Source organism: Lynx canadensis, chromosome C1, assembly GCF_007474595.2.
Source record: "Lynx canadensis isolate LIC74 chromosome C1, mLynCan4.pri.v2, whole genome shotgun sequence".
NCBI lineage: Eukaryota > Metazoa > Chordata > Mammalia > Carnivora > Felidae > Lynx > Lynx canadensis.
The window spans coordinates 155,085,826-155,109,790 of record NC_044310.1 but is presented as its reverse complement, the minus strand read 5'-3'; the positions used below and the strand labels follow the sequence as shown (position 1 = coordinate 155,109,790).

The 23,965-nt window shown below is 34.3% G+C and overlaps 1 protein-coding gene across 3 annotated transcripts in view; it reads left to right on the top strand.

Annotated features, from left to right (window-relative positions):
- SCN7A (sodium voltage-gated channel alpha subunit 7) overlaps positions 1-23,965 on the top strand; it is an 84,010-nt gene that overhangs the window by 26,980 nt on the left and 33,065 nt on the right. For all 3 annotated transcript variants that reach the window (XM_030326262.1, XM_030326264.1, XM_030326265.1), the window contains 8 exons: positions 2,430-2,636; positions 5,419-5,488; positions 7,330-7,471; positions 11,017-11,223; positions 17,896-17,998; positions 18,915-19,153; positions 20,459-20,632; positions 22,328-22,684. In XM_030326262.1, the coding sequence (XP_030182122.1) occupies positions 2,430-2,636; positions 5,419-5,488; positions 7,330-7,471; positions 11,017-11,223; positions 17,896-17,998; positions 18,915-19,153; positions 20,459-20,632; positions 22,328-22,684 (1,499 nt within the window). The remainder of the gene's footprint in view (positions 1-2,429; positions 2,637-5,418; positions 5,489-7,329; positions 7,472-11,016; positions 11,224-17,895; positions 17,999-18,914; positions 19,154-20,458; positions 20,633-22,327; positions 22,685-23,965) is intronic.

The window sequence follows — 23,965 nt, the reverse complement described above, 5'->3', positions numbered from 1 at the left end:
GTAATAAAAACTATAATACCCTTTCCAAAAAAAGTGATAAAAACTATAATACCCTTGGTGAATAAATATCTAATGGTAATAGAAGCATTAGAATATGGTGTTATCAGGGCACTGGGTGGCTTAGTTGGTTAAAGATCAGGCTCCTGACTTCTGCTTGGGTCATGATCTCATGGTTCATGGATTGGAGCCCCACATAAGGCTCTACCTGGAGCTCTCTCCCTCTCTCTCTCTCTCTCCCTCTCTCTCTCTCTGTCCTCAGCTTTCTCTCTCTCTGAAAACAACATAAAAAAATTTTAATAAAAATATAAATAAATAAATAAATAAATAAGACTTGCACATAGCAAAAAAAAAAAAAAATTAATAGTATAATTCCAAGTGGCAAAAAAGGCTATAAATAAGTATTTCTGGATGATAGAAATTAAAATTTGTTTATTTAATCTAGATATCTCATTTCTTTTAAACCATAGGAATAACTTTTTTTTAACCCTATCCTAAGACATTAAAGAAACCCAATCATCCAACAAGGTCATTAAAAAAGATTTTCAGGAGCACCTGGGTGGCTCAGTTGGTTAAGCATCTGACTTTGGCTCATGGTTCGTGAGGTCTAGCCCCAGGTCAAGGTCTGTGCTGACAGCTCAGAGCCTGGAGCCTGCTTTGGATTCTGTGTCTCCCTCTTTATCTGCCCCTCCCCTGTTCTCACTCTGCCTCTCTTTCTCTCTCTCTCTCTCTCTCTCTCTCTCTCTCTCTCTCTCTAAAATAAACATTAAAAAATTTCTAAATAAAAAAATAGATTTTCAATTCTCATAATAATATATGAAACAGGTATTATTAACCCCATTTTAAAGCTAATAAAACGGAAACAGAAATATTGGTAACATCGCAGAACTAGTATAGTCTTCTCCATTGTTGAGCTGAACAGTTATTAGGATCCTAAATATAAACAGACCAACGACAAATAAGAAGAGAGTAAGGGAAAAAAGAGAAGAAGGAAGGCAGGAAGACAGGCAGGAAGGAAAATACATAGTATTATTTATGAAATACAATTACAGTGTTTTTGTTTTTTGTTTCTTTATGTTTTCAGAATTGAGCTTTGTTTAAAAAAATTTTTTTTAATTGAAATGTAGTTGATGCACAATGTTACTTCAACTTTAGTGTACAACATAGTGATTCTCTCAGTCTGTTATGCTATCCTCACCACAACTGTAGCTACCATCTGTCAATATACAGTCCTATTACAATACCATTGGCTATATTCCCCATGCTGTACCTTTCATCCCCATGACTTATTCATTCCATAACTGGAGGCCTGTACCTTCCACTCCTCTTTACTAATTTTGTCCATCTCCCAACCCCTTCCCCTCTTGCAACCGCCAGTCAGTTCTCTTTATTTATGAGTCTGTTTATCCTTTTTGTTAATTTGTTCATTTGGTTTAGTTTTTAGATTCCACATATATGTGAAATCATATGGTGTTCGACTTTTGCTGCCTGACTTATTTTACTTAACACAATACCCTCTAGATCTATCCATGTTGTAGCAAATGGCAAGATCTCATTCTTTTTTATGGCTGAATTACATTCTATCACATATGTAAATGACATCTCTTTATCCATTCATCTATCAATGGACACTTAGGTTGCTTCCCGATCTTGGCTATTGTAAATAATGCTGCAATAAACATAGGGGTGCATGTATCTTTTTGGATTAGTGTTTTCTTTGGATAAATACCCAGCAGTGTAATTACTGGATTTTACTCTAGCTCTAGTTTTAATTTTTTGGGGGAAACTCCAATTTGCATTCCCACCAACAGTGCGTGAGATTTCTGGAGCAGGTTTTCTTTAAAAAATAGAAAAATGAGTTCCTTAAATAAAGTCAGCTTTAAGGCTGAATTCTCGATTAGTAAGTGTTCTGATGTAAATACAGCCTGCATATATCACCGTTGTGTATTATTGTCATTCTTAATTTCTTCATGTCCTACTTAATCAGTTCTAAAAATTGAATTCTTAGAAAGTTAATGAAAGAATAGTATAGAATACTGCTATTTCAAACTGTTTGTTTTGACAACATTTGTAATCCATTTTGATTTATAACTTCACACTTTTACTTATGCTTATAAACAATGGTGGTTGGTATAGAAAGCAGTAAGCAAGAGAAAAAGTCTTGTTCTTTATAGTATAGGGAAACAAATAACTAATTTTAAAATTTGTGTCTGAATAATTTTTTATCAGGTGTAACAAATTAGCAATAAGATAGAAACCTCGAAGTTTGGACTTTTATTCATTTTATTTATTAGATATAGATAATGTATTTTAGATTATAAAATACAAAGCTGCTGATTTTAATGGGATAGGCATTTGCCATGGAGGAATTTTGCTAATGCTGCTTTACTAAGATATTTTACTTTATCAAAAACAAACCTTTCTCTTTTTAGGTCTGAAGTCTTTTGTAGGGATCCTGACCCACTGCTTGAAGAAACTTACTGGTGTCATTATCCTAACTCTGTTTTTTCTGAGTGTATTTTCTCTGATTGGCATGGGGCTCTTCATGGGCAATCTGAAGCATAAGTGTTTGCGATGGCCCCAAGAAAATGAAACTGTAACCCTGCACAACAGAACTGAAAATCCATATTATATTCGAGGTAAGAATCACTTGCCATCCACATCAAAAAAATTAAAACTTTTCTTAAAGGCCGAGCAGCCTTCACAGAAATGTTGGACACTCAACTTCAGAACAAACTTCTTGTAAACGTTGTCACTATGCTCAAGTACATGCATCCCCTGCTTTTTGAAAGTTCACGTTTCGCCGCTTAGCTTTTACGAAAGCCCTACATGAGTACCTGTTTTCGCTAACAGAGGAAATCTGAAGAGGATTTTCACTTTTATGAAAATGGCTAAAAGCAAAAATAGCATTCAGCATTTGTTTTGCAGCAAGCCATCCTAGAAGTAGTGCACAGAGAGGAGTCTGGACCCACCAAAGCTCCCTCCCCTAGAGCCACATTCAGCATCTCAACATCAAGCTGCCATAGCTTTGAATTATGTGTGTGAGCACCTGTGCCTTATTTCAGTTTATTTCATGCATCTGTTAGCAAGATGTGTCCTAAAGTATCAGACAAGCCTAAGAGAGGTTATTTTGGATGCCTGGCCATGCTCACAAACTTTTCCCTATAAAGTAATGGTAATTGTTTCTTTATGCCATTTCCATTTACAAAAAGTTTTATTAGGAATGCTCTGCTTTTGGATAGCGGGGGAAACCTATACTGATATGGATCAGTTTCATTTATGAGAATTGCAAAGTTCCAATCTTCAGACAGTTCAATAAGGGAAACCTATGTTTGGAATTGCTAAGTTTTGCAAGTTTTATCCTTTAAAAAATAAATATAACCAAAGTCTTACTTTAAATTTCATCAAAGTAGAATCCTCACAATACTACCTTTATTTAATAAAGTTTTTTAAAGTATAAATTTAAGTTTACTCATTAGCAATTTTAAAGTGACCTTATAAATTAAAAAATGGCCTGCATTATAGAAATTCTTTCTATTCTTGATTTCAATTACTGCTGATCATTTTAAATGCTTTGGGTCATCCTTTGGTAAATATTAAACATATTTTAGGTTAATAGTAATAATGCCAAAATAAATATTGCTTGGCTTTTATATGTAAGTAATTCATATGCCTGATCACATATCTTTGCCATAATCCTGCAGAGAAGTGAGTGGCCCCTGTTACAAACAGAAAAAATGGAAGTTCAGAGAAATTCAGTGAGCGTTCCAGCATATTATTACTATTCACTGATTAAAACTAGGATTCTAACCATGATCAATCTGGCTTTCAAATCCATGCCCTCTCCATCAGGTTGTACTCTCCTATTGGATTTTTTGCTCATATTAAAATTATTGGGTCCTTTTTGATAGTATTTAGAAAAAAATAAAAGTGTATTTTTAAACTAATAAAAATAAAATGTTGAATTTTTTGTAGTCCCTCTGCATGACTTTTATTTGTATTTGGGTATATTAAGTCACAAAACAAATCTGAATAAATTTTACTCTCTGGCTTACCCCATAATATCATTATGATTCAAGTCATATAAAATTATTGGTATATGAATATGTGAAATGTTTCCTTATTATATGTGTCTATTCTATGGTCTTGATTCTAGTGGTAAGACAACAGAAAATGGATATTAAATCTTAGATTCCCGTTGAAATACTCTTTGGTTTCTTTAGTTATAACAAAAATATGTAAATTATATAAAAATAAACAGTATTTACTAATTTACTGGTTATTGCTAGGAAAACAAATCCAGGCTTATCTTAGCATAATAGTATATGATAAAGAAATCACTTTTTAAAAATTACCACTTTAAAATTTGTCCAATTATAGTCATTCCATCTCCTCTAAAAACATGTTAGGAATGCTAAAAATATTATATGTGTAAAATGTTATTTAACCTAATTGCCATGTCATAGTCCTTGCACTTAGAAGAGTATTTGGGACTGCCCACTTCTACTAACGTCAAATTTCATTTGGTTTTTGACTGCCATTTAAAAGGTTTGATCAATGGTTCCTAACTGTGATTTAAAAATTCTTCTAAGATTATTTTAGTCAACAAGTTAAAGTGACATTATTTGAGATTGGAGTAATTCAATTGTGTGTGTGTATATATGTATACACGTATATGTATACACATATATGTATATGTATATGTATATAATTTTACATACACACTCATACAATCAGGACAGATCTCATGTGTTCTTCTCTGTGATTAAAATTCAGAACCTAAAATCAATGCTCCTAAGCACGCATGTTGCCATCCCTGGTAGCTCATATCTAAAAACACAATTTACATTTTGAATTACAGCACATTAAGGATACCTGAATAACTTGTATGGGCTAAGATTCAGATTAACTTAAACTGTGATTAGAACTGGTGACATCAGGCAAGTAACTGGCACTGGATACTCAGTGTAGAAAAATAAGCTTCAGAGTGGGAAGAGAATGGCAGTTGAACCCAAAGGCAGAAATATGGTCTTTTGTGAAGGAAGATCATTTAGGAATAAGCCCTGTAAGAAAAGGTCCTCAGCTTTCAAACACTTCAGTCTTGGGAATTTTTCCTTCACAGGTCCTGTCATACCTGACTGGTTATATTCTTTTTCCAGAACTCTATTTTTAAAAGGGATTCTCCTCTTTGTATGCTGAGCTGTTACTTTCGGGGCAGTGACGTATGTGGATTTCCAGAGGTCTCTTGGCCTCTGCATCACATGCTAGGGATGCGTAGGGTTTTGCAGATTTTTTTTTTAAAAAGGCCTTCCTTTTCACTATAGCAAGGAATGTTCCTCTTCTATGCAGATATAGACGGATATCAGACATGCTGTTTGTTCAAAATTAGATACAGAATATAATTTCTTTCCTATTTTTCAGAAACAGAAAATTTTTATTATTTGGAAGGAGAAATATATGCTCTTCTTTGTGGCAACAGAACAGATGCTGGGTAAGTGGTGTTAATGTTCTTGTATCAAGTCAGTATCATTCATCCATAGTATTTATTGAATGGTTATTTCTTTGGCTTATTTTTCTCATCTAATAACATTATCTCATTTTATCACTAAAACCATGCTGAGAAGTATACAACATGGAATACTATTTATCTGATTTTACAGGAAAAAGCAATAAACAGACTAGTTAAATGATTTATTCAAGGTCAAGAAGTTAGTAAGTGGCAGGGCTGAGGTCTGATCTTCTGTTTTCAGTATGCCCCAGAGCTAGTAGGAATTATCAAGAAAGACGGTATGATCTTTTCTTTGGCTAGAAGCCTTTGAAGAGAAGAAATATGAAAGATGCACTATTATTTCATTTATTTTATGGTTTGTATATCTTTTATGACTATAACTTACATTAATAAAAAGTTTATTGCTCTAAAAAAACAGTACTTATAAGTGACTCTTCAGTGATATGACAAGACTCTCAAGTCTTATTGTCCTATAATTTCAAATGAAGAGAAAAGAAAGTAGAAATGCAGTGCTTCTCAGCAGTACTAGCACTCCTATAATTCTTTATGTTACTTTCCTCAACTGGAAATGATCGGATGCCCTTCTGTAGGCTCAGCTCTTTCTTTGGCTCTGGGGCCCAAATTAACAAAAATCATATGGGGGGTAGAGGGGCATGAGTTATGTAGTTTCTATATTCAGGTGATTTAGACATTTTGTTGCTTGTTCAACTCTTTGCCCAGCTACTGCCAGGCTTCAATTCTATTCTCAAGTCCATTTTGTGAGCCCATCTCACAGTGTCTGCCACACCACACTCCAGATAACCCTTTTCATGGACATCCCAACTCAGATATGACCTGAAATGCTTGTTGAAAATAGCTTGTCATAAACAATCAGAATCACATTGATGTATTTCAAGATCAGAGGAGAAAGTCATGCAGTGTTTTTTTTGTTTTTTTTTTATGAAATTTATTGACAAATTGGTTTCCATCCAAGGGATACAGGAGTACTGATGCATAGGGGCACTTGTACCCCAATGTTCATAGTCATGCAGTGTTTTTACCTGTAGCCACCATACCTTGCTGCATCGTAAACTATCCCAAAAGTTAGTGCCTTAAGACAAGAACAAAAATCTATTTGTTCAGATTCCGTGGGTTAGCAGTTTAGCAAGCCTCAGTGCGCGAGTACATTTTAAACCTCTCTTTGCATCATATTTGTTAACTATTAACAAAAGTCCAAAACAATGATGGCCAGTGCCAGAATGACATTGGAGGAAAGTACACAAGGGTGTCAATAGAGGGAAGCATGATTTATCGGGCCACTACTGTAATAGCTGTCCCCAATACCCAAGCCCCCAAAAGACAAAAGTATGAAGACTCCAGGAGAGGAGATGAGATAAATCTTTAATCTGATCTTTGTACCAACATGCAAGTACTGTTTATAAATTGTCTATGTGATAAGTGTTTTCTCACCCTTAAATAATAGTATCTGAGGGCTTGAGGTTAGAGTATTTGAAAATTAAACCCTCAGCCACTGCAATTTTGCTTTTAGCACTGTTATTTTCCATCACTTTGATATTGGGTAGGAAAGAAATTTTTAACAAGACGTTGGGCAAAAGACCATTTGTGAGCCCCTTTTTCCTTTTAGCTTAATTAACACTGTTCACTTATGTTAACTTAATATCGACCTCTTTGGAGTTTTTCACTGGGAATTATTTAGAAGACTACTCCCTGTGGAAGAAAGAGCCCTTTATTATTCATGGGTGGATGTTCTATATTTTATGATTTGGCCATAATCTGAAAGTCACTTAAGAGTAAGCAGTTTTTCTTTTCTTTGTCTTCTTTAGTCAGTGTCCTGAAGGATATGTGTGTGTGAAAGCTGGCACAAATCCTGATTATGGCTTCACAAATTTTGACAGTTTTGGTTGGGCATTACTTGCCCTGTTTCGGTTAATGACGCAAGATTACCCTGAAGCACTTTACCACCAGGTAAGAATGGAGAGAATATGCACTGCACATAAAAATGGTGTCATGCCCCTCCCTTCTAAAATAATGGTCTAATGTAACACGGTTTATTAAATTTTTATGAGGAAAAGAATTTGAAGACAGAAAAGAGAATCAGAATTACTGAATATCAAACTATATGCTAATGCTGAACCCAAGTCTGTGCCCTTATGCATATTACATTTAATCATTGAAACAATCTTGCAAGACCAATATATATATGCCTTTTATATGAAGACACTAAGATCAGAGTGGTTGGGTAACTTCTCCAAACTTACAAAATTTGTATCTTCCAGAAATCACAGTCCTGCTCTGTGATATCATTCATTTGATATTAACTAAGTAAATAACATTTCTAAGTACTAATTCTTCAGTCAAAAAATTTAAACCAATGAGGTTACCATGTATTAAGAACTGTTTTTACTCAATGCCTACAATGTACTCTAATTCTTCTATTTCTTCTCATTCCCTTTTAATATTTAATCATGTTCTTATTATAACAGAAAGCTTGCTGTTGTAAGACTTGAAATCCAAACTCTTGAGGGTCTCTCTTCATAACTGATGATTTGTGTGCCATAGTTTCTCAGAAAGAAATAATACTCATTTGAATGGAGATTCAATGTCTCTTTTAAGAGAAGTTTCATCACAGTAGAATACGCAACGTTAGTTTAGCAGCATAGTTAATATCAAAGCCTATTAGGTAAAACAAATAAATTACTTCAAATTTCCAAAGTACTTACAGTTGAAGAAGAATACTGTTTTTTTAAACATGCACATACATCCCCTCGTTTTATGACTGGATAGATAAATTATGTTGTGTGTGTGTACAAGTCATTAATAATGATAGGACTTTTAGCACAAAGGTTCTTACTGTGTTACGTTATTAAATGAAAATCAAATAAAAACAAACACACATACAGCACAATTATATTTCTAGTAACAGACATATATGAAAATATTAAAATGACTTTTTAAAATGCAAATTATGTTTTTCTAATTTTGTAAGGTATTTATTTATATTGTTACTTTCCAGATTTTTTGACACGTATCAATGCCTCCTCCACAACACTAAGAACTTATTTCTGAAATAATCTTATCATGTTATCCTACTTCTAATCAGAGGTTTCCACATTCCTATGAGATGAAGTTCAAAGTCCAAATGCAAGGTCTGTGGTGACCTTCAAGATCTTGTTTCTGCATTCTTCTGCAGATTTATTTCCTAACAATATCTCAATATGTACTCTCTGCTTTGTTTGAGTATAAAAAAGGCTTGCTGTTTCCTAAGTGAGCTTTTCCCCATAATTTCTTGTTTCAGTGTATGTTGTACCCTCAGCCTAAATTCAAGTTTCTTTCTATATTCAGTCTCATGCCTTAAATTCATACCTCAAAGCCAAAAGAAATCTTGAGCTTTTCCCAAAGCCCTCCTTTCTGAGCCAAGGAAATCCTACACCAGAATTCCATGGCACCCTATAATTCCCTCTAATTGTGGTTATTTTAATTACTTGTTCAGCAATTTCTTCCATTAGGAGATATACTACCTAAAAAGAAGTATTTTGTCTTATTTTAATTTTTATGTCTCAGCATCACATAGAAATGCTTGATGAAATTTAAATAAATAAATAAAAGTGAATACTTATGGATTGTATCAATTTATATAATAATAAATGTTTTGTCTTTTTTTGGTTATAGCCCTCAAACTATGTTTTCAAATGTTCTGGTTAGCATTGTTCTAAAGGAAATGCTTTCCCACTACCAGTGAAATGAAAAATTAGTCTGGGAGTACCCTAGTGGAGTACACATAGGACTTTCATCAATATTGCACTCTATTGAGTAGCATAGATAAGGTTCACTTTGATTTGGACTGGGTATTCGCTCTCAGCATTGCCCCAAACCGAATTGACATGGCTAGGGAAATTCAGCTACTATCCCCAAAGAAAACATCTCATATTTTGGAGAATACAATTCTCCATTCATCAGATATTTATTTGATCCAAGCACTCTTTGATATACCATGGGTACAGAAATGAACAAAACAAATGTGAGTCCTTATAGACATAAACATAACGCTATGTTTAACAATGCGTTCTCTCCATAGGCTATGTACATCTTCACATGCACTATTTCATTTGATTTTCATAACAAATCTATGCTTTAGGGGCTATAATTAGCCCCAACTTCAAACTAAAATATAGTAAAACTAGAATACATATACTTTTCCATCATAATAAGAGTTTATATTTATACTTTTATCCTCCACCGGTTTCAAATAGTGGAAAGAGCAAAAACTTTGGGTTCAGGCATTCCTCCATAGCTGTGAGATCTTTGACAAATCATTTTGCCTCATTTTCATCTTTCTTATGCATATTGGAAATAATAGTAAATACCACGTAAGTGTGTTGCATAGAATTAATGAGATAATAAAGTATTTATTAATGTGTATGGCCTGCAGTATATCCCACAGTATCTATTACTGATGCCTGAATGTAAATGATAGCTAGTTCAGTGAGAAAAATATTTAACCAAATCCTAAATAGGTAACTCACTGGGGAAAAAGGTTTATTAAAAAAAACTTTTAAAGATAAATGTACTATAGATTAATACAGAATTCTCTTTGATTGAATGTTGGAACATATTAATCTGTAAACATTTTTAACTCTGTCATAACAACATAATATTTTCTGTAAATAATACTTATCTATTGATTCAAGTGGATGCTTAAAAATTAAGACTATTCTCATCTGGGTTTTTTCCTTTTTTAGATTTTGTTTATATACTTTTACTCAATGATGATAAATCAGTAGCCTGTATTGCTTATATAGGGTATATTGCTTATATATTGCTTATATAGCTTATCTATCTTATGTAATTATTATGAAATAAAAGCTAGTCAATGCTCACTTTTGAAATCTAAAATCTTGGTTTTCCTATCCATAAGTGACTTCAAATAAGTGAATTATATGATTTCCCCATGTGATTTGTGTAAATGTTCTTCACCAAAGTTTTTCTAACAGATAGAGAAATATTCCTGTTCCCCACCTATTTGAATAGACCTAAGTTTGTACCTTGTTATGATGTTCCCATAAAGTTATGATCAGAAGAAATTAATCTCTAAACATTCATTCTCTGACTATATTCAGCTCCATATATTTAATGATTCTACTGTAAAGGAAATAGTCTTTCAAATTCAGGCTTTCCAGCTTTCTTTATTGAGAGATGACAATTTTTTCCGTTCAATATCTTTTCTCTGTTAGTGAAGATCTAAACACCGGATGCTCACCCTAACTTAATTAAATTACTAAATTCTCTCTTTGGTTTTTTACCATGTATTCTGTACCTTACATATATATCTAAAGATAAAGAGCTTTTCTCTTATTTCTCCAGGTAAAGCCAGTAAAACTGTCTTGTGATTACATTCCACTCACAACTAAATTATTTTCATAACAAAATTTCATTTTCCATTTTAAAATAGGAGATTATAGGAAGACAAATAACAGTTTTCTCTTTTTTTCTTGTTTTCCAACTGTCCTTAGATCCTGTATGCTTCTGGGAAGGTCTACATGATATTTTTTGTTGTGATAAGCTTTTGGTTTGCTTTTTACATAGCAAGTTTATTCTTGGGCATACTTGCTATGTCCTGTGAAGAAGAAAAGCAGAAAGCTGCTGAAAAAGCTGAGAAGACTGAGCCACAATTTCAGCAGACTTTAAAAGAACTTCAAGAAGGAGACAAAGCAGCTGAGGTATAAATTTCTCATACTGCTTCATAGAATCACAGAGTTTGAGTTATCTTCTCGAGATCTTGGAGTATATTGCTTTCTACTAGGTGCTCAGTGTCTGTGCATTGTATGTGATAAAAAGATCAAAAATAATCTTCATAAGTGGGCTCTCACTTTTGCTACATAACATTATTTCCTGAGTGTATTGTGGACAGAGTGACCAACATCTATAAATATTTCTTTAAGACCGAAATTTTTTTGTTCCAGAATGTGTATAACTGCTACTGAAAAGTATGGATATATGATTTTTCAAACTTGACTTCTCTTAATGCAGGTTTAGGTTATTGATTTAAGCTTGCTCAGACAACACATCAGAATTAACTGGAAAATTTCAGTGCTGAACTCAATAGCGATAATGCCTTCCATAATTTAGAAATCATGAAGTACTAAAAGCATGGACTAAAAGTACAGTCTTGAAGTTGTAGAAAGAGAAAAACATGCACTTGACTGGCTTTCTAGCTCTTTCAAGAGGAAATGCACTATGCATCTTGATATATGGAGTTATTTTCTCCATGGAATAATTAAATCCATGATTAATAAAACTTAATAAGGTTTTACTCCAATTTTCAATTATTTTAGTGTTGTGTTTAAGTATATTTCAGGTCTTTAGCCTCATAGCAAAAGATTCAATCTATGAATCTGAAAGTATTGACAGAAGTAGCACTAACGAAGTTATATAAATTATCCCTAAAAATCTAAATCGTGCCGTAAATGTACCAGAAGGAACAGGACCCAGGAAAGCAACCAGAAGTACCTCTCTTATATTCAGTAGGACCTGGCAATTTCACACCTCTTTCTCAGTTGGAGAGGGTGAGGTTTAGCCCAGTGTCCTAACACCCATATCAGAGCTGTTGAGGTGTAGGGTGAGCAGGATCCAGGGGTCTGGGGTAGGGTACAATCCATGCCTCTTCCAGGTGTTGACCCCTTCCCCTGTGTTGTGCAGAACCCTCTTGCCTGGAAGCTTGGTCTTTGGAGGCTGCTGGACCCAAACTGGTCACAGTAGAGTGCTCCTTGACCAGAATGGCTTGTTATAAGGCCTCACTTGGGAGAGGACAGCCATGCCCTGCCTCCTTTTCCATTCCTTTAGATTTGTTACTATTTTGCACTCTTAACACCTGCTAGTAAATATTGTCTACACTGGAAAAAGAACCTCAATGGTAAAAGGACAGATTGAGGGAGCAGACAAAAGATAGAAAGGACTTATACTGAGACTCTATCATACAAAGAAGATAAAAAGAAGTGGGGAAAAGCAAAGAGCCAAGATACATTCTGGCACTAAGTGGAGTGTGCAGTAAGGCTGCGTAAGAGGTTCGTTAATACCAAAGGTAACTTCCGGGTCAAAAGGGTAAAATGTTAACTTCCCTACATATGTAACTCTTTATTTACTCATCATCAATGAAGAAGCTCTAGAAAAGTCATTCTACTAAAAATATGGAATCTGAATAACATAATGTAGGATCATACCAAATTAAAAGTTATTGATAAATACTATATTTGCATGGTTCATAACATGCATACCATTGAAACAAGAAGCAATTATAAACAGTATGAAGAAAACATGTATAAAGAGAGGCTATTGAGTGTAGCCATTATATCACCCATGAGGAAGCCAGAGAAAAATTACAAAAGATTTCTGTCTTCAGAAATGAGTGTGGGGTCCTTCTGATTGAATGATGATGGTCTGAATGATATGTTGAATGTATAATTTGTTTCAAAGTGATATTTCAAATGTCAAGGGCTACCCACAAATGTATTCAAGAGCACAATATTCTCTTATCCCAAGATGAGATGCCCTATTAACTCTGGAAGAACTTGAATTATTTCCCAGTTTCTTAATATCTCCATTCATTTGGCTGTTTTGGATCAAATAAAGCCTTTCTGGTTTTAATTAAAATCTTTCAATTGTAAAGGATATCTTTTCCTGGAAGAGTGCTAGAACATTTTGTTATGAAAAACTTTTTTGGGAAGTAAGAGCAAAGGTCATTTTCACAAGATGTACTTTCTTTTTCTGTTTTTGTGTATACACAAAAAAATACTAGAAAGAGAAGAATTTAAAATGGAACATATTGAAGACCCATTAGGTGACTGATATGATTTAGGACTAATCAGACTCTAATTCCAATGTTGGGATTACTAAGAGATTACCTAAATGCTTCATATTCTCACATTATGGGAAAGCAGTAGATCATCTTAGCTAAGAGCACAGTTTTTCAGTCAAATAGATATAGATTTCAGTCTATTTTAGCCACCTAATAGATGTATGATGTTTGCCAAGTCTCTTAACCTTTCTGAACTTCTTTATCTGTAAGATGTTTATAATTTCAGTATCTGTCTCATAGGTTATTGTGAGATTCAAATGAAATAAATTTTTGTAAAACACTTGGCATGGCTTAGAATATACTAAGTAATTGGGGGAAAAATACAAGAAGACAAACACAAGAAGGTACAGCAGAATAGAATACTCCACCGTAGAATACTCCACCAACATAAAATTCTTAAGTCTTTGACTATACCCCCTTTTAGGGATAATTAAAATAATAATGATGATGATGGTGATAATAATAATAGTATATAATGTTGTGGAGTGTCAACTGTGTTCCACACATGTGATAAACATCTTCATGAATCCTCAAATGTGATCTTTATTGAGGAGTTCCAGTTATAAAATTTGACCTGTATTTATTTGTACCTGATTTCTCCAAACTTGACTTCTTTCTTCACCACTTTATTTTTCTGGGGGCTCAATGCTGAAACTATATTATTCCAACAATTACCCAGTTTGCAGCTGAAACTTTCTTAAGAATTGACAGTCACTGGCAATCTCTTCTCCAGAAGAGAATCAGATATATACAACTGTAGGAATATAAATATTTTCAAATATATTTGCCCATCTAAAATGGCATCCTTATAACTCTTCTAATTAAATAAAACATTATTGACAATCTACTATATGCTAAGCATTGTACTAAACATTGGATATTTTAAAATGTTAATAAATACAAATATAGTGTCTATCTTCATGAAGCTAATGGTCTAATGGGGAGATAGACTGTAAAATTATCCTAAACACAAAATTGTACCTCTAGCACCACTAGACATTATGTGTTTCCTGATGTTATGAAACAGGAGACATAAAACACCACATAAAATATATTCTTGCCATAACCTGAGCTAAGTCTAGTAAGCCTCTAGATCTAACCATCTTCTTCTAGAGACTAGAGGAGAGAGAAGAACACATTAAATTACACTGAAAGGACACAATCTGCCAAATCAAGAATGTGGAAATTCTATAGTTATAAGTGATCCATTATTGTCAACAAATAAATCAGATTAGAAAAAATAAAGGCATGAGATAATCAATAAACCTGTGAACTAAATACAGTATGTAAATCTTTTTGTATTTTGATTGGAACAAATCAAGTCCAATAGAATGTTTCTGAGCAATGAAAGAAAATTGAGCATGGTCTGGGTATTGGATAATATTAAGGGAATTACTAATTTTCTGATTGCGATCCTAATATTACAATTATGTTTTTTAAAAAGGTTATTCTGAGAATTATATGATGTCTGACATATTTTTCCTGAAATATTTTAAATAAAGCAGGGTAAGTAATACGTGAGAAGTGAGGAATATAATGATATTAATTGTTAAGCCTGGATATTGGGTACCTGGCGATTCACTACCTGGTATTATTCACTACTAAAAAAATAAAATAAAAATAAATTAAACTGTGGAGAGTGCTTTAAAAGTGAGAAATGTGATGCTTTGAGAGCCTATAATAAAGGATTTCCCTGGTAAGAAAATGTTTCTTTTTTTTTTTTAATGTTTATTTATTTTGAGAGAGAGAGAGAGAGAGCACAAGCTGGGGAGGGGCAGAGAGAGGGGGAAACACAGAATCCGAAGCAGGCTCCAGGCTCTGAGCTGTCAGCACAGAGCCCAAAGTGGGACTTGAACCCACGAACCTTGAGATCATGACCTGAGCTGAAGTTGGATGCTTAATGGACTGAGCCACCCAGGCACCCAGAGGAAAGGTTTCTAATGGGAAACCAACATTTGAACTGAGATCTGAAGAATGAGTCCATGCTACATGGGGGAGGGAACAGACTAAGTCAAGATTAAAAAGGTCAGTGTGGCTACAGTAGAGAGAGCAAGTGTGATCCCAAGATGAATACAGCAGCTATTCATTGCTAAATGCTAGAAATATGACTGGATTCTTCCTTATTCATACCTACTCTCCAGAGGAAATTTAAACCAGCTGTGACAAGAAGAATTCTAGCCCCTTTTTGCAGTCTAATTTTAACTTTGGATCTGCCTTTATTAGCTCTTAAACTTCCAAAAAGGAGATTACTGAGTCATGATCTTCTCACTTTGCATTGTAAAATGGCCATATCCTTAGTTGTTGGCATTCATTCAATATTTTTTAAGAAGTTCCATTGAACTAAATTACTAGACTGGTGTGGTTTATTTGTTTTATATTCTAAAATATATCCACAGTTAGGAGTGCCTGGGTTGTTCATTTGTTTGAGCGTCTGACTCTTCATTTTGGCTCAGGTCATGATCTCACAGTTTCGTGAGTTTGAGCCCCATGTCTGGCTCTGTCAGCAGCATGGAGTCTACTTGGAATTCTCTCTCTCTCCCTCTCTTTCTTTGCCCCTCCCCTGCATGTGCTCTCTCTGTCTCTCCCAAAATAAAGAAATAAACTTAAAACAATTTTTTAAAATTTTAAATATATCCACAGTCCAAGCCAAATAAGTAGAAAATTTAACATTGACTATATCGCAATAACATTATTACTGTACTCACTCTATCCACCCCACACAGATGATTATCTTTACTGAATTACTTCTTGGGATGATTCCATCAGACATTGTCATTATCAGAAACATCTTTACGAGAAGCAATTCCTCTATATTAATAACAGTGGAAGGTATTATTCACTATATTACAAAATATCATCTTTATGAAGATATACCTGGGAGATCCCTCTTAGACCATAATAACAGAACAATTATGCCTCTACTGGTTTTTTGACTCATGAAAATTTGAAATTGCCTATGTTACAACTTATATTTTATAGAATCCTGTAAGTGGGTTAAAAAATACTTTCTGGAGTAAGTATAGTTTAAGTAAATAAATTAACATCACATTCTGGGCTTTTAGCTTACTTTTTTCAATTAAAACAAATAGTGAGGTCACATGGATCTGTAGACCTGCAGAATCTGTCATTTTCCTGATGGAATCAGTATGAAGTTGAGTTGGTTTTCACCTCCTCTGATTCTAGTATTTATGAAATTAGAGGGATCTTGACTGATACTGAATGAGATGAATATGATGATTCCCTTGATATCTGTGATGCCGATTCATATAGACCACAGCAGAACTTGAACACTGTTTCCTGCAGTGTTAGTAACAGCTGCAGCCCCATGCCAGTTACCTCTGTGCCAGAGCGGGCTTGCCTGTTCAAATTTATTTATTTACTATGTATTTCACCTATTTAGCCGCACCTATTCACCAAGTTAACAAACATACAATATTATCATTCTTATGTTGCTAAATGTAAAAACTGTTGGGAACTCTGTAGTGTAATATTACCTACCTATTGTCAGTTTCTTAGAGTTTAAATTAAATATAAGTTTTATACACGGTCATTAGAAACATCTGGGGTTCTATTTGTGATAACTATGAACTTGTAACATCTACATCAAGCCCTAGGAGTGTATTTCCTTTTTTTTCAGTTTAAAAAAAAAAAATTCTAATGTTTATTTATTTTTGAGAGAGAGACAGAGAGAGAAAGAGAGAGAGCGCATGCACTAGCAACTGCAAGTGGGGGAGGGGCAGAGAGAGAGGGAGCCAATTCAAAGCTGTCTCCAGGCTCTGAGCTGTCAGCACAGAGCCCAGGGTAGGGCTTAAACTCACAAGCTGTGAGTTCATGATCTGAACCAAAGCTGGATGCTTTACTGACTGAACCTCCCAGCCCCACCCCACCCCCTCCCCCGCCCCTGCCCAGGAGTGTATTTCCAATGCAAGGCTTCTTTTGAACGCTGCATAACCACATCAGCAAAACAGAGTATCTTAAAGCCATTACTCAAGAGACATGAGAGACAGAAAGAAGTGATTCCTTTATGGAATCATCATGTATGATCTGGCCAAAACAACTATTTTACATGCTACTACTCAAGATTATTTCATTATCACAAAACCAAATAATTTTGATTTTATCAAGAGAGTTTATAAAGTTTTAAAATACCCTTAAAGAAAAATGTAAGGTGTTAGAGAAATACTGTCTCAACATGTTTGCCAACCAGATATTTTGCAATAACCCTATAAAGTACATGCTTAATGGTTTGTCAAATATGGGTAATACAAGTAATATAATCTGATTTCCTCCTTTTATAGTTGACTTTATAGTATAAAATGATTTTGTTGAGTTGCAAGTTATATACATTTGTTATCCAAATAATCCTAAGCCAGTTTAATACTGCCTATAGTGTGAAGAGTAGCAAATAATGGAACCCAAAAAGATTTCTGGAGGTAAGAATCAATGTTTTAAAGAAGGTTATAAACCTTCTTATAGTTATAGCCTTGTATCTACAACAGGGAGAAGCCAGCATTAGACTCATCTAATTTCTTTTTAGACCAAGACCACACAAATAGAAATGAAGAAAAGATCACCAACTTCTATGATCACTTCTTTTAATATGTTGGATGATTCTACTGCTACTGTGAGACATGAAGAAGGTAAAGTAAAAAATACTTACTTACTCTGAAAGGTATATTCATAAGATTCACTTTAAGTAAATCCTGCAATTTCTTCAGAATTTTAGGATAAGAAAAAGTTAAGGAATCACATAAGAATATTAAAGTGAGCAATTCCGTAAGCATGGTATTTTAAACATCGGAACGGGTCACCAAAGAGTAGTAAGAAATTTTCGTTAACATTGAAAACAAAGTGGAAGTATTAACTTACAACTACAAATAGAAGTTGGATTATATAACAATAATATATTAAGATCCTTTTTTGCATTGTCTCTGCTTTTTTAATACATAAGCAGTAACTCATTATCATGGGCAATATTAAAAGGCATTATTTTATAAAGCATTATAAATCCAGAAATTATAAATCATAATACTCTCAACTGTATTCCATGTTTTTTTTCTTGAGAGAAACTCCTAGGTTTTGCTTCTTTTTTTTTTTTTTAATTTTTTTTTTCAACGTTTATTTATTTTTGGGACAGAGAGAGACAGAGCATGAATGGGGGAGGGGCAGAGAGAGAGGGAGACACAGAATCGGAAACAGGCTCCAGGCTCTGAGCCATCAGCCCAGAGCCCGACGCGGGGCTCGAACTTACAGACCGCGAGATCGTGACCTGGCTGAAGTCGGACGCTTAACCGACTGCGCCACCCAGGTGCCCCTAGGTTTTGCTTCTAATACACAGTGTGTCTCGTTTTCATTTGTCTAACTCAGCAAGCATTAACAAAATAGTGGCAATTGACTTTGCTCTGATTTATATTAGTACAAAATATTTCTATTTGCTAATTCCAAATCAAAGGTCTAATTTTAAACATCTCTTTGCATACGAAAGTCAAAATATTTTATTAGCCAGAACTAAAACAACAATTTGCTAAAGTTTAACTTTTTTATTCTTTATTTCAGAACTTAAAAAATCCAGGAAGAGACGCCCATTGTGTTTGTATAGATTTGCTAAAACTTTATTGATCTGGAATTGTTCTCCCTGTTGGTTAAAATTAAAAGAGTTTATCCACATGATTATAATGGACCCATTTACTGATCTTGTCCTTACCATATGCATAATTCTAAATGTGTGTTTTTTGGCCTTGGAATGTTATCCAATGAGTGAAGAAACCACCAGTGTTCTCAGCATTGGAAACCTGGTAATGTTCTTGTATATTATTTTCATTTGCAGTTTCAACTTTTCTTTAGTCATCATAATCCTCATTATTTTATTTTGTAACTCCAACATGTTGCAAATGCATTATATGCATACTAGATGAAGTATGACCTTCATCCACAACCCACCACCTCTAGCCCTGATTTGTAAGTGTTATTATCATTGAAAGGTTTATAGCTAAGGTTTAAAATTCTGCTATTTAAGTTTGAGATTCGAGTCAGTTACTTGGCAGTCAGGTTAAATGGAAATTATTTATTTCCTCTCCCATCCCAAATATATCCTCCCTTGGTACCATAGCTCCACAGCTCGGAGCAGGACAAAGGTGCAATAACAAATACAGATTCCTCACTGACACCTAAATTCTGAATCCTGACTACAACTGTACCTGCCTTGTCTGCTTTAGCTACCTGCCTTTGCCTCAGATGGGAACTTATTCTTTTGGTAAGGTAATGTTGAGAGTCACTTGTCCTTTTTTTTCCCTCATACAATGCATAAAGCAAAACAGATTTCTGTGAGTTTAAAAACAAGTCACATTCAAGGAAATATGTAGTGTTTAATTTTCTTTTCTTTTATGGTTGTTGTTTGTTGCTTAGTACTAGTATAAATGGCCAGACTGCTACCCACTTTTAATTATACATTTACTTGGTACCAACACTATAGAAATTTAGTTATTTCTGCTAGTATAGTTTTCAAGAGACAGTTTTCAGAGGTTTACTATTTTTTTTTCACTTAGACACTTTTATGGTTCAAAAAGTTAAATATCTTAATATGTACTCCATATCCCAAAAGAAACTGTTCAAAATAAAAATATTTTCATCTTTAAATATTCTCTTTTGTCTTTCAGGATAGCTTTTATTAAATAATTGAAGATTTTGTAGGCAATGTTTGACATTAGACTGTTAAGTGAAATGTTGGAGTCTATCCTTATTTTTTTTTTTAAGTTTATTTATTTGGAAGAGAGAGAGAGCCCAAGCAGGGGAGGGCCAGAGAAAGAGAGAGAGAGAATCTCAAGCAGGCTCTGCGCTGTCAGTGCAAAGCCCAATGTGGAGCTTGCTCCCGTGAACCATGAGATCATGACCTGAGCCAAAACCGGGAGTCAGATGCTTAACTGACACAGCCACCCAGGTGCCCCAGAGTCTGTCTTTAAAATACAGACTCCAATACTAATCAGATCTTGATAGAACAACTGTGAAGACTGTGGCAGTGGAAACTTACAGTTTCTGTATATGTGGGTTCTGATGGTGTTATTGGAATCATATCCTCATCCATGTGTTTTGTTTTTGTTTAGATTTTTATTGGAATTTTCACAGCAGAAATGATTTTGAAAATAATTGCAATGCATCCATATGGGTATTTTCAAGTAGGTTGGAACATTTTTGATAGCCTGATTGTGTTCCATGGTTTAGCAGAACTTTATCTAGCCAATGTTCCTGGAATGGCTTTTTTAAAAATATTCAGAGTGGTAAGTAGAATCCTATATCTAAATTTTATTTTATGAAAATTTCTCTCAGTCTCCTCAGACACAACATGGGAAGAATAGTAATACCTATCCTATGGGGACATTTGTAGTAATAAATGAATTGATTCATATATAAAGAGCTTAGGAAGTGCCCCAGGAAGAGTAAGAAGTTTCCAATGCTGTTATTTCACTGAAGCATCAAAGTAAGTAAGCTGTTTGGTAGCAAATTTGAGGTATAGTTTTAGGAATCAGGGCCAGGGTTACTGGTCAGTTTGAGGAGCAGGATAATGTGGAGTCCCAGGAGATGAATGCCAATGTATGACTAAGGAACTGCAATCAGGTGAGTATTTCTAAATGTAGAGTACAAAACTTTATAAAAGACCAGTCAAGCCAGCAGAATGTTATTACAAAAATTAAGTCAGAATCGGTATGCCTGTAATGTATGGTGGTAGTAAGAATCAGAAAACTAGGCAAGGAAATAATGTTATTAGAAGAGTATGTATGGAAACGTTAAGTACTTGATAAGTAATATATTGTCACATTCTAGTAAGAAGTTGAAGAGATGTAGCAGGAATAAAGAACAACTAAATAGACTTGATCTTATCCAAATAATTCTTCAGAACCCTGTCTTAAGTCCTCATCCATAGACTTTTCTAATGAGTAAGAGAAACATATAAAAGATGTAGCTCTCAAATTTATGGATAAAACAAGACTGGGAAATAAAAAATATGATAAAAGATAGTATCAAAGTATCTGAAAGTCTAACATGGGCTGGATATAAATGATTCAGTCTTACATAGATAAATGTGAAGTCCTACTCTTGAGTCCATGAAGTGAACTATGTACTGGAAAAAGTTGGGGAAGGTATAGCATATATAAAAATGATATTTGGGTTTAAATTTTTTTAATGTTTATTTATTTTTGAGAGAAAGAATACAAATGGGAGAGAGGCAGAGAGAGAGGGAGACACAGAATCTGAAGCAGGCTCCAGGCTCTGAGCTGTCAGCACAGAGCCCGATGCAGGGCTCAAACCCATGAACCTTGAGATCGTGACATGAGCCAAAGTTGGAGGCTTAACCTACTGAGCCACCCAGGTGCCCCAGTGATATTTGGGTTTTAGATGACTAAGCTCACCGTAATATGGTGGCCAAAAGTGTTAAGGTAATCTTGTCCATTTCAACAGAAACAAAAAATCTAGTGAAAAGAAGAGAACTATTCAGACTAAACCTAGAATGCTGTGTTTGGTTTTTGATATGTTACTTTAAAATAAAATACATAAGAGAAACTTCAGTGGAATTCAATGGGACCTGACAGACTTTTTCAATATCATCTATATGTCAGAATGTGGGAGAATTTCCAGTGGACTGTGAAAAGCAAAACAAAGAATGGGCAGTTATCCTACCAGATATTAAAACATAAAACTAGAGTAATTATAACAGCATAGTATTGAATGGAAATTGGCAGACCAGTAGAAGGAGATATGTATTGGTTTAGTGTAAAAAATACAGAATATGTGTCACATATTAAGAATTGTGTAACAATGGCTAGTATTAATAGTGCTCAAAACTGAATATTACATTAAAGACTATATATGTGTATGTGTATGATGCTGATAAAATGTACATCATAATAAATAGTGACCAGGGTTTTCTTTTTGTTTGTTTTTTATTTTTGTTGTTTCTTGCATTACTGTATTAGTTGAGAATTTTCAAGCTGGGAAAATACTGGCCGACATTTAGGATTCTGATGTTGATTCTGAGTAACTCATTGGTGGCTCTGAAAGGCTTGGTGCTGTTGTTGTTCACATTCATGTTCTTTTCTGCTGTGGTTGGCCTGAAACTGTTCGGTAGGAGTTACAAAGAATGTGTCTGCAACATAGACAAAGACTGTCAACTCCCACACTGGCACATGCATGACTTCTTCCACTCATTCCTGAATGTGCTCCGAATTCTCTGTGGAGAGTGGATAGAGACTTTATGGGATTGCCTTAAGGTTGCAGGCCAATTCGGTTGCCTTCCTTTTTACATGATGGTCATTTTAATTGGAAACTTATTGGTAAGTAATCCATGCTTTTAAATTTTCCTTGAACAACTTGTGTAATGTAGTTTAGTATTTCCATGATGTGAATTTATGGGATCCAGTGGTCTATAACTGTGTTGTCCAATATGGTAGCCTCTAGCCACATGTGGCTGTTGATCAGTTGCAATACAATTGGCCCAATTAGAGATGTGCTACAAGGGTAAAATACCCACTGGCTTTGAAGTCTCACCCCCCTAAAATAACGTAAGTTATTTTATTAATAATTTTTATACTGAATGTATTTTAAAATGATAATATTTTTGATATATTTAGTTAAATAAAATGTTAGTAAAATTAGTTTCTGTTTTTGTTTGTGCTTTTGATGTGGCCACTAGAAGGTTGCATATGACATGCATCATATTTCTGTTGGAGAGCACTGGTTTATAACCTTGCTACTCAAGTAGCATTGGCATCATGTGGGAGATAGTTGGATCCCATCTCAGACCTATGGGGAATCTACAGTTTAACAATATCCCCAGGTGATTTGTATGCACATTAAATTTTAAGAAGCACTTAAATGTAACACTGGTTGTCAAACTAGGTTGCACATTGGAATTACCTGGGGAACTAATAAAAATATAGTAATGTCTTGGATACGTTACCAGAGATACCGATTTTATTGGTATGTGGACATAGCCCAGTCATCAGGATCTTTTACAATTTTTCATTTGATTAAATTATGCAGTAAAGTTTGAAAATCGCTGACCTATAAAATTATGGTACATTAGTGAAGAGGGATAGCTATCACTTTTAAATTCCCAGTAATTGAAGTGGTGTTACATGAATTGAGTAAGTAGCTTTTACTTCTTCTAAGCAAAGGGAATGGATTATAAAAGAAAATTGTTCTTACAAGGAAAAAAAGGACTCAGTATTTGCTTTATTTATAAGCCATAGAAATCAAATATATTTTCCAAAAGACTGAAAAAAAATCACTGGTCAGATACCATTTTATCTATCAATAACCTTCCTCACTGCTTCTGTTTCACCTTGGGCATAACCTCTGTCATCCACTTATCACTGCTGGCATTCTGTTTAATTGTTGATGTACTTGTCTACCTTCCTTATTGAACTGTAAGCTCCACAAAGGAAGGATCATGACTTTTCTCTATATCATCAAAGCCTAGAACAGGGTCTAACATGTAAAAATATTTCAATGACCTCGGCCTTTGTAGCTAATTAGTACACTTTCAACTCTCAGTGACATAACACTATTTTAACTGGCTAAAACAAAAATCAACATATATATCAGCATGCATA